This window comes from Electrophorus electricus, chromosome 23 (assembly GCF_013358815.1).
Source record: "Electrophorus electricus isolate fEleEle1 chromosome 23, fEleEle1.pri, whole genome shotgun sequence".
In the NCBI taxonomy this organism is placed as follows: domain Eukaryota; kingdom Metazoa; phylum Chordata; class Actinopteri; order Gymnotiformes; family Gymnotidae; genus Electrophorus; species Electrophorus electricus.
Window position 1 is genome coordinate 12,355,039 of NC_049557.1, and position 12,114 is coordinate 12,367,152.

The 12,114-nt window shown below is 40.0% G+C and overlaps 1 protein-coding gene across 2 annotated transcripts; it reads left to right on the forward strand.

Moving 5' to 3' along the window:
- The first annotated feature begins 270 nt into the window (after positions 1-270).
- On the forward strand, positions 271-8,988 carry LOC113590020 (tumor necrosis factor receptor superfamily member 14-like). Of its 2 annotated transcripts, none has more exons than XM_027029953.2 (7): positions 271-499; positions 3,100-3,498; positions 5,880-6,005; positions 6,493-6,648; positions 6,769-6,856; positions 7,156-7,343; positions 8,158-8,988. In XM_027029953.2, the coding sequence occupies exons 2-7, from the start codon at positions 3,369-3,371 to the stop codon at positions 8,223-8,225; spliced, it is 756 nt and encodes a 251-aa protein (XP_026885754.2). In that variant the 5' UTR covers positions 271-499; positions 3,100-3,368; the 3' UTR covers positions 8,226-8,988. The 2 variants fall into 2 exon arrangements, with proteins under 2 accessions (XP_026885754.2, XP_026885755.2); XM_027029954.2 differs by lacking the exon at positions 8,158-8,988 and adding an exon at positions 7,799-8,145.
- Positions 8,989-12,114: the final 3,126 nt, after the last annotated feature.

Here is a 12,114-nt window from a genome sequence, read left to right on the forward strand (position 1 = left end):
TTTTCTTAGCAAAGACCTTCCTGAGGTGACAGATCTCGGGCTGTAATAAGCTTTTTTATTCTTCTGTGTGTGAAAAGTGCTAAACAAATAACCTTACCTTGCCTATAAAATGGGGTCAAATCCAATATATTATTTAACCATCAGGTTATAGTTCCATTGTAAATACACACAACAGTCAATTCAGAGTTCCCAGTTCGTTCATTAACCAAATATTCAAATTTACTACCACCATCTACTGGTCATAGTGTCACCACGTATTAACATCAGAAATTAAAACAAGAACGAACCGTCGACCTCCTCTTTGTACATACAATAAAATAAAAATACTAAATAACTAGGCAACAACAATTCAACGACCTATATCATTAGACCGCCACTGGAATAGTATGTGTAGCATTCCCGTGGACACAAAAACAAAACAGAAAGTACCTGCTGTCCGTTCGGACATTATGTTGTTGAGTGCCAGTATCTCTGGTTTCCTGGTTTCTTCTTTACCAAGGTAAGAAAATTCAGTTGTTCTGAATTCAGTTGTCTGTATTCTAATGTACTTCACTAGGGTCTGGTGGAAAATACTAACTAATGTACATCAAAAAGGAACTGAAAGCGCATTATAGACGCTTTACAATGACAAGGCGCAGTAAAATATTTTATTTATTGTTTTCCCTCAGTCATCTTGTACAATACACCCAGTCAGTTTAATACACCCTGTCGATTTAAACCGTATGAAATACACGGTGTCGATTTAAATCGTGTATAATACACCCTGTCACGGTAAAGATATAATCCACGCCGACACTTACAGCATTTAGCTGACGCTTTTCCCCCAGAGCGACTTACAGTCATGGTTGAGGACAGTTTGATCAACTGAGCTTTAAGAGTCTTGATCAGGAGCGACAACCTGACAGTGGTGGGACTTGAACTGGCAACCTTCCAATTACAAGTAAAAAGCCTTAACCACTGAGCTACTATTGCCACATCACGCTTAGTTGTTAGTTTTCTTAGTTGGTGTCTTTTTGCTCTGTTGTTTTAGTCTTCTTTATTTGTTTTCGCATAAGCATACTGGGATGGCAATTAAGTATTGAATGTGAAAATGCATGTGCAAATCTCAGTTACTGGGTTGGGAAACTGTGAAACTGAAACTGTTGCTGGTGTTGTATGGCGTTGTATACCGCAAGTGTGTGTGTGTGCGTGTGTGTGTGTGTGTGTGTGTGTGTGTGTGTGTGTGTGTGTGCGCGTGTGGCCAGTAATGACAATATGTGTGCAAGGAGTAGGTTTAGGTCTTTTATTAAAATATGCAATGCATTTATATACGAAGATAAAGAAATATGAGACAAAATGTTCTTATCGTCTTTTAGAGAGGCTGAGAAGGCTGTTTAATTTGAATGAATCATCCTATTTATTTCCATTTATTTGTGATTTGCTTTTGTCTTGCCTAAAGCTCAGTGTTTTGGTTTAAATGGTACTGCTTTCATTCTACTTAGTGACAAAATTGTAATGTTGCCCCTCGGGTCACCAAAACTCAAAACTTACAATAAACTCAAACCATGAACATGAATGTTCTTACTGTCTTTACAAGCAATAAGGAATGAATGTTTTGTCATTTCAAAGCTAAAAGATGTAGGGTAGCTGTACCCAACACCAACATTTTTTCCAACTATTTTTCATAGATATTTACCTGATTTATAATGTTTATCTGTTGGGAAAATGCAAGATTAATCTCTCACATGAAATTGTATTAATTAATTAATGTACATTTTAGAATACAAAACAAAGATATTTTATAAAATAAGTCTAAAGTCTGGCATGAACGTAATTGATACTGTGGCACCATTTAAGTCTGTGTCTGTTCTCATATCATGAATTATTGACAAAATATAAACATTTATTGTTTGCAAAGAATTAAAAACAGCAACATATTCAGTAATATGAAAAGCATTTTAAAAATTAAAATGTCCCCACTCCCTTATTAATGCTTTTGATATAAACAGCTCTCTGTTCCCTTTCAAATTCACCTGCACTCTGATACACATTTTTCATCCCTTTTTTAATGTGATGTCTGCAAGATCCATTTCTTTTTCGTGCATCCCAAACCAGTGGGTGAATATTCCAGTAACAGCTGGGCCCTTGCTCTAGCCACAGGAAACTGTTCCAACTTGGGAATGTTCAGCTCAGGATGACCTCACATAAAACAGTAAAACCTCTTTCATTCTGGTCTTCCATTGGTGGACAGGCTCTGAATGCCATGAGCCAAAATATATTCCTCAAAAAGATCTATAAACTCTGATCTAAAGGCCAAGTCCACTCACATAAAACCTGCCAGGATTGTAAAAAGACATGCACACATTAGTTTAAGATACTTTTAGTTCACACTGCAACCTTACATTTGTCATTCTTTCATTTATGCCATTAAAGTTGGCCTTTATTTTGTATACATTAACTTCTTTTTTCAGCCAACCTGAAGACATGTATGCAAATACTTGTAAATTAGGTCAGTATGGTAAAATAATACAAATAATGAACAATTTCACAAAAAAGTACAGTGAAAATTGATTCAGTTTTGTAATTAGAGAAATTCCTTACTGAAACACATTGAGGTGGGCTTAAATGAAGCATACTGGGTTTAAATGGTTCCACAGTGACTAATGGTGAAAAAAGACAATGTATTCCTCTCTAAATAAAACATACAATTAGAAACTCATGCATGGAGCCTAAATATAATTCAGACTAAGCATAATTATTATTTTGGCCACAAACAGAAAGATTAAGATTTTTGGGCCCCAAAACAAAGTTTTTTGGTGACTGTGTGAGGTCTCATGAGACTGCAGGCACACAGGCAGAATCAACTCAACATGTGCTTGGTGCAATAAAGAGTCACATGGAAATAACAATTTCTTGGATTGGTTAAAATGATGAGTAGCACAAAATATTATTCATACTTTTTCAAATTTGACTTCAAAGTTGAAACTGGGCTTAAAGGGCACATGGTTTTTATGCGTACAGTTACCCTAGATTAATTGGTAAAGTAATATTAAAATATTATAATTCCTTTTGTACAGTTTTTCATTTCAGCCACTCTGAATATTTGCCTTTTCGTTTCAGCTTCTACTCCGAGCAGTGGACATCCTGGACCAGAACCCTGAACTCCTAATGCATGTGAAAATGTGAAAACATGTTAGCAGTGATTCCAAAGCTCTAAGTAAATATACTGTTGAGGCTGAATAACCAGAGCAGATCTACCTTCTATGCTGCTAACTTGCTAACCAGTGACCTGAAGAAAACCCAGTGGCACATACAAATTGTGAGGAAGAAACATTTCATTCTTCCTATAATGCAAGATAAAGAGAGTGAATCTCCCCAGCGCTTTCAAGATGATCAGTAGTTTGGAGATCATTTTTATTATTGCTGCTATTTTCTTCATGAATTTGGAACTCTGTTTGTGTGTGTGTGGCCGGGCTGAATATAAAATAAATGGAGAATGTTGTCCCATGTGTGCACCAGGTAAGCCAAAAGCACATATTTGCAGGATTTGCTACAAAGTTAGACAAGAGTGTGACAGTGGCAAACATGGAAAATTTGGAAATTGTGCTTTTATCATTCTGGGTGTGGTGCTATTATTACTACTATTACAAGTCACATAACTGGATGTTACTGCCAACATGTAGTAAATAAACAGCAGGGTGCGTGAGTCTTATTGTAAGGGGCTCTAACTTTTTCATCACCTTCCCAAAATTGTACCGAAGCAAAATCACATTAACCTCCTTTAACAAGTCAAAATTCACCACAGTCAAACCAAACACTCAGATGGCCTTTAGTACGTAGTACAGTTATTGTCCTTTTCGCTTTTATATTTTTTCACTTACAATGTTTGTGTGATTTTATGTTGTAAGTACATAAAATGAAATTATTCTTCATTTATTCTGTAAATTTTTGTTTGTTTTTTTGTATGATATATATCAAAACCAAAGAGAAAAAGTGCTACAATATTGACTTTGGTCTAATTAGCAGGAGTTAATGATGTTTGATTAGTTTCTATTCAGTTAGCTATCTAACTGTTCTACATTTTCAGTGTTGTCAAATGCCTGCAAGACATTTTGATCTTGTGCCATAAAAAAAAAATAAATAAAATTTGCACAGCGTGAACTTTAAAATATCACTGCTGCTTTAATTTACCTCAATATATCTGTCACAGTATGCTTGGCACCCAGAAGGAGGGGCATGTCCACTCACACACACACACACACACACACACACACACACACACACACACACACACACACACACACACACACACACACACACACACACACACAGCCCCTGCCCTGGTCCCAGTTACCTGAATGCTGATCCTGTACAACTGTTCCTATTTATTTGCCCCTCTATTTAAGCCCGTAGGTTCTCTCCTTCAGTGCTATGCATTGATAGCTGATCATGAGAGCAACTGCCCTGATGGTGCTATGAGAGCTACTGCTGTTTTGTTTTCCTTTTTGCTTGGTGCTGTGCTCTTTTGTTGCTATGGAGAATAAAGACTCCCTGCAACTGCACTATTTCGACATTGCACAGTCACCGGGGAATGCAGTGAGTTGGCTGCTCAATCTGTAGCTCTTGGGCAGCAACAACGTGAACTGGGAGAGCTCTGATTCGCTGTGAGCGTGTGAGCCCCTCAGCCTCAGAGGGGATTCACTGTCACATTGCAACCCCCAACCTCTACAGCGGTGACCCAGAGGGCTGGGATACATGGTACAATGTGAACTGTACTTCACTTACCAGCCCAGACTGACGGATGATGCCAAGGTGGCATTTGTCATCCAGCAATATATCCATGAGGCCCTGGCCAAGGGTTAATTACACCCCTCCACCTTGCCTGCCTTGGCCAGAGTCTTCTTCATTAAGAAGGAAGGTGGGCGGAGGCCATGCGTGGATTATAGAGGTCTTAAGGTATTGCTAGTTAAGTACCCGTACCTGCTCCCACTAGTCCCCGTTGCTCTCAAGCAGATGATGGGCACACGGTTCTTCACTATGCTAGACTTGTGCAGGTCGTATAATATAATTTGAATCAAAGAGGGTGATGAATGGATGACTGCGTTTAGCATGACCTCAGGACATGGAGTACCTGGTTCTTCCATATGGCCTAGGCACAGTGCCCTCAGTATTCCTGGATTATATTAATGAGACCCTAAGGGAGTTCCTGGGTGGCTCTCTAACATTGACAACATCCTGGTCTACTTACCTTCCTACGACCGACATATACATGATGTGCGGCAAGTCCTCTGCACAATAACCTCTATTGCATACTGAAGAAGTGCGTGTTCCACCTCCATGTGGTGAACGTCTTGGGTTACATCATGGAGTGCATGCAACCTTGCAAAGTGGAGGTGGTGACCAGATGGCCAAAACCCTGGCTGTGCTGTGTGCTCCAGTGGTTCGTGGGGTTCACCAGTTTCTCTCTGTGGTTCATTCAGTCCTTCAACACCCTTGTCAGGCCCCTGGCTGACCTGCTCCGTGGGCAGGTTAACTGCCTTAAGTGGACACGAGTGGCATCCAAGGCTTTTTAGACCCTCCAAACCCATTCATCAATGCCCCTGTACTGCAGCAACCAGACCCCATTAAGCCCGTCATCATTGAGATCGATGCTTCAGATGTGGGAGTGGAGGCTGTCTTGTCCCAGTGGGCAGAGGAAAGCACCAGGCTGAAACTGGTCACCTTTTTCTCATGGAAGATGATGCCAGCTGAGAGAAAGTATGGAGTAGAAGACCGCGAGCTGTTGGCCATGAAGCTGGCATTTGAGGAGTGGAGGCACTGGCTAGAGGGCACGCGGCACCTCTTCACATTTGTGACTGACCACAAAAACATTAGATTGATACCTCTTTAATTTTTTTTAGGAAACTGTGTTTATAGGCACTGCACTGAGGACACTAGTACCACCTGTGTTCCATGTCTTGAATCAACTTACACCGCTGTACCCAATGGCCTAGAAAAATGCCTAATCTGTTCTGTTTGTGATCCTGGTAAGTCTATAATTTCCAAGAATTGTATGTTTTAATGTACCATTATGTGTACTTTAAAAATTGTAATATAAAAGTGAGATCAGAAAGATCCCATCACAAGATAAAGGAATTTTAATGCCCTTTTCATTGAATCAGCCATCAATATCACAGAAGTATAGAAATGAAACACACCTTATGTGGAGCCTTACAGCTAAAATGCAGGTAGATAAACAAAATACTGAAAAACATTTAACTCTAATATAGCTGCCACAGTAATCAGTCACTTCTTAGAGCTGTGATTGGCCAAGTAGTAAAGTGCTCATGCCGTGCAGTGATTGGCTAGATAGGGGATCGTGAGTTAAACTAAAACACAGACAAAGACACTAGAACCCTTTTCAACAAGCCCAATATAGGATATGTGCTGCACTTTTGAATATAATGCATTGATAATGGTGAAAACTACAATGATGTATTTTATGTGAGCAATGTCGTTTTGTGTTTTTCCCAGAATATGGTTTAAAAATAAAAATGAAATGCACACAGTCTTCAGATACAGTTTGTGAGCCACTGGAGGGATATTACTGTATGGACCAAGTTAGGGACAGCTGTACACAAGCAATGAAGCACACCAGATGCAGCCCTGGACAATACATAAAGCAGAAAGGTTGGTGTCATGTATCTGTTATAGACTTTATCAGTCAGACTGCCGCATGTTTTAAATTACTGGGTTATAAGAGCTGCCACATTATTCACTGTGACCCATCAGAGTTGATGTTTTTTGCAGGAACAGCACTTAAAGATACCACATGTGATACATGTACTGCTGGTACCTACTCAAATGGCACTTTTCAAACTTGTCAGCCACATTCAAAGTGAGTTCACCTGTCCACTGTCACTAAATCATTACTGTGTTATGTTTTGCTTTTCCCAAATGTTGATTTTTTTTTAGTGCAGTGTTATTTTAATTAGTTTAGTTCAGTGTTGTAATATGTTGAGTGAGCAATGAATGCATGATTTAGAAGGCTCTACAAGTTCAGTGTGTTTACAGTAATGAGATAAGAGAGGAACAGATTCATCTGCGATACAGTGTGGAAAATGATCTCAAAGACGATTTGATAAATGACACAAACAGAAATCATGTTACTTCATAGTATTGGTCTCACTCTGACAGATGTGAAGTCTGGGGACTTTCAGAAATAAAGCCAGGAAATAATTCTTCTGATGTGGAATGTGGAAGGCAAACTCCTGTTCCTGTAATAGCTGGAATTATAGTTCCTGTGGCCATGGTGGTGGTGGTGGTTACAACAGTGGCACTAGTCATATCTTTTAAAAAGAAGTACACACCTGTCCCACCTGTAGGTAAGGATTTGATACTAGTCTAACTGCTGAAATGTTAGCCTTTATAAGTTTTATTACTATATGATAAGTTGTTAAAATGGGATTTTAAAGGAAACCATACTTTGCAATCATCTTGGGATGAAGTTAAGATGTCAAGGCTCTGAATGCATGGAAGTATTTTATTGGTAGTTTGAATATGTGTGTATATATATATATATATATATATATATATATATATATATATATATATATATATATATATATATATATATACACCCTTCTGTGATTTAAATGTATTCTATGAAATGAATGTAAATGTTTTTATTTTTCATTTTCCTGTCAAATTGTAACAAACCTAAATTAGTTTTCTAGTTCTCATACTGAATTTAGGGTATGGAAATATTTGAAGTGAGAAGATGATGGCACATGGCGATCTCTTCACTTATGTAAGGCATTTTATTTGTTTATTTTTTAAGGTTTATCCTTTATTGGAAGAATTGCGGCTGATGAAATAAAAACATAACCACTCACTGTCACAGTTGGGCGGCCGGCTAGCAGGATTGACACGCCCACTCCTGCTAGGGCTCATACCTCTTACCTGCCCCGCTCACAATCACCAGAATACTAATTGTGTTCACCTGTGCGTAACTCAGACACTGCCTATTTAAACCCGCAGAGACCAAGAGACGTGGCTGCATGCTAAGATGTCAGCCATGTTTGTGAACTATGTTGAGAGCCATTGTTTGTGTTTGTTTGGTTCTTCCACCACTGTGGAACGATGGAAAATAAAAAGCACTTTGTTGCAACCTCACCTCTCGCTTCCTCCATGCTGCAGATGTCACACTCACAAACTGGACAACCTGGATCTGGGCTCCTTCCACTGCTATGGACCTTCCTCACTGAGTCCACAATGTGAGAGGATTAGAAACCATCTCCTACTCTAATCCTGGATACAGGCACCCCACAGATCTGGGTGTGCCTTCATCCACCCTGTCAGCACCACAATCAAATTCACTGATGACACCATAATAGGTGATGTCTGATCTCAGACAGCGAAGAAACAGCCTACAAGAACAAGGTGGAACACTGGTGTAAGGATCACGACCTTTTCTTAATACCGCAAACACAAAAGGAATTCATTGTGGACTTCAGAAAGGCTATGAAAGCAGACCACTTCCTAGTGAACTCTGACCGGAGCACCACTGAGAGCATCCTCTCCAGCTGCATATCTGTGGCATGCTTGCTGCACAGTGGCAGAACAGAAGGATCTGCATCGGGTGTTGAGGGAGTCTCAGTGAGTAATCGTGTCTGAACTACCACACCTGGATAGTGTGTGTGCTAGCCAACTAAAGAAGAAACCAGCAGCTTCAGCAGAGACACCACACACCCGGGACACTGGCTTTACTCCTTAGGCAAATACAATGACATGACCTTTTCAACAACCAATAGCTGAGCTCTCTCCAGTACCAAATAGGAAGCTGCTAATTGGATAGAGGACCATGTCTGTTGGATGAGACATGGAGGAGACTCTGGGAAGGCTGATTCTTTTTCATTTCTGTTGCTTTATCAGAACAAACCATGCACACACAAAGGCTTCTGTTTCTGCTCCATTATTCAATGGTTTCTTCTTGTAAATTACCAACAAGAGTAGCATCTGGAAAACAAAACATTGTACAAACCAAATGATATTTTAAATAATTCTGTTTAAATCTTTTTTTGCAAAATTATTTTTCAAAAAAAAAAATCCTTCCTGCGTTGATTGGATCTTGGGATATAGTAAACTGTTATTGAACTCTTGTCCTCAGCTGAATATAAAATCATAATAATAAGCTTTATCATGTGACGGGAGACGATGCAGGATGCAGAAGCGTAACATTGTTAAAACAAATACAGATGTTTATTTAAACATGTAAACAAAAACAAAAGTAAAACAAGAAGCACGATGTAACATTGAGCAGTAAGGAGGTGGACACGTGCCGAGAAAAGCAAGATTTAATAGGGACAAATCCAGAATCAGAGTTGTTAAAGCAGTCCAGGGTTATAGAGCCAACACGGAGAGTACGGGGATACATGATTAACAAGACAAGGGCTAGGATACACAAAAGCTAGGAAACACAAAGCAAAAGTACACAAAGGCAAACGGGAAGCAGGCTATAACAAAGACTAGGGAACACGGAGGCTAAGATAACACAAAGGCACAGAGTTCAAACTTATGGGCTTGGAAAAACATCAAAACAACCAAACACATAAACACAATGAAGCATAACAATAAACAGCCAAAAAACTGGGATCCAGACAGGGTTCAAATATATGAACTTAATACTACAAACAAGAGACAGGTGTGGAAAATAAAATGAGGGGAGGAGGAAACGAAACCATGGAACAAAACCAAAAACCACAAGACAGGGAAACCACGGAACACGGAACCTGGGAGGGACTGATTGTGACACACAACACTAACATACAAAACAAAATAGACTGCCACCACCTACCAGCTTACCTAGGTATGGTACTTTGCTCTTCCCAAAGTCACATTTCTTTAAACTGAGAACAAAAGATGCTTCCTGTAACTTCACAATGTCATCTAGGTAGACCTCAGAGTTTTTCACGCCAAGGAATACCATTGTCATTAACCATTAGAAAGTAGGCAGGATGTCCCTGAGGCTGAACGGCATCACTGTTTACTTCAGGAAACAATCAGGAGTTGCAAATGCTGAGATGTCAGAAGCACAAGAGGTAAGTGGGACTTGCCAATATCCTTTTAACAAATTGAGTTTCATCATAAAACTAGCAGAACTGATCTTTTCTACACAAGCCTCCATTCCAGGCATCAGAAAAGAGTCAGGGACAGTGTGAGGGAAAATGCTTAATTCTTTCTTAAAAGAGGAAGTAAGAAATGTGTGACCTTTGCTCTTGTCTTGACCAGTCTGCAAGAAAGTTGAATAGAGAAGTGATGGAGTATGACACTTATTGCTTAGCTGTTGCTGGGCAGGGGTGCAGCAGCAGGGAGTAACAACTTGTTTTTAGCAGGAAAGAATGTTCAAAGACGGTTGAGATGCCTGGCACCTGGAGTCATGAGATTAGCACATGAGAGAACAACGGGGAATGGTGGGGGTATATGAATTCATGTGAGAGAGAAGTTTGAGGCTTCTCTCCCTTGATGCATAAGGGACAGAACCAATAAAATTTGCTCATCTGGCTTGAGTCCAATTGATTTTTCCTCCACAGACAATAACTGTAATCACCTGGCTATAAACTGTACAAAATTCATAGGAGCCATTAGGCTTTGGCACCAGTATACAGGAGGAACACCATGGACTAACACTAGGGATTGCTAAGTGGTTGTCTAACAAATATTTCATTTCCTGTACCAACAGAGAATGTTTCAGAGGATTAGCACGGTATGAATGCTGTCTGATAGGAGGGTAAGAACCTACATTGATATAGTTCTGAATGACTATAGTGCGAGTGGGTGTATCAACAAAGCAGGGTTTTTTAAAATAAGAATAGTGAGGTCAGCCTGGGCTGCTAATGGCAAAGCTAAGAGTTTTTCAGAGAGTTGTTTTAACACTTCTGAATTAGGGAGACATGCACAGGGCAAGCAGTTAAGGAGCATATTCAGATGTAACCTCGACTGCAGCTGGAGCAGGTGTGGGTGAAGAGGATGTTACAGGGTGCTCTCCATTGTCCTTAACTAATAGGTCAAGATATGACTTTAACATATTTATGTGACGTATACAGGTTTTTTCGCCTACAGTTGGGGTAGCGTTCACATAGTTGGTGGGAAACATTTTTGATAAAATAAGGAGCAGAGAAACAACCATGAAGGGAGGAACAAACAACAGGCAGGAGAACGAGTACTTGAGCTGCAACTTTAAAAACACGACTGATGGCCTTTATGTTATAGTGGGCTTTCATGTCATTTTGTGTGGAACACAGGTTCTTTTTTGGAATATCGCAAACTGTTTATAATCATTCACGAAGCCTAGTAACATAATCACAAACAGACACAGCAGGAGCAAACAAAGGGTTTGACAGCCACTTCTCACACAACACTTGAAGAGGGCCATGTACAAAGCATCAAAATAATAATATATTCAAACTGTATCCAAGAGACCTATGTATAGTGTCGTGGATAGCAAACAACGACAGAGGAACTCCCTCATGCCAGTCTTTATCCATCTCAAAACAGTATGTTCTCAACATGTTCTTTAATGTTTGGTAAACACTCTCCAGAGCACCTTGGGACTCTGGGTGGTAGGCAATGGAGAATTGGTGCTGTATACCAAGTTCACGTGTCATCTGGCAGAACAGGTGTGACGTAAAGCTCGTGACTTGGTCAGATTGTATAACTTTGGGCAATCCGAAGGTAGTGCAGAATTTGATTACAGCTCTGATCACTGTTTTTGATTTTAGGGATAGAAAGGGAATAGCCTCAGGGTACCCGGTGGCAGCACACGTTATAGTCAACAGGTAGCAATTACCAGAACGGGTCTTTTGCAAAGGGCCCACACAATCAACCAACAACCTTTCAAAGGGCTCACCAACTGCAGGAATAGGGCACAGAGTAGCAGACAGAAATACCTGATTTGGTTTTCTGACCAACTGGCATGTATGGCATGAACGGCGGTATCCAACAACATCCCTCCTAATCGATGGCCAAAAGAAATATTGTAGAATTTGTTGAGTGGTTTTTCTGATACGTAGGTGTCCAGACAGGGGATGGTCATGGGCTAGTGACAATATGTGTGATCAGTATGATGTGGGAACAACTACCTGGGCTACACTCCTC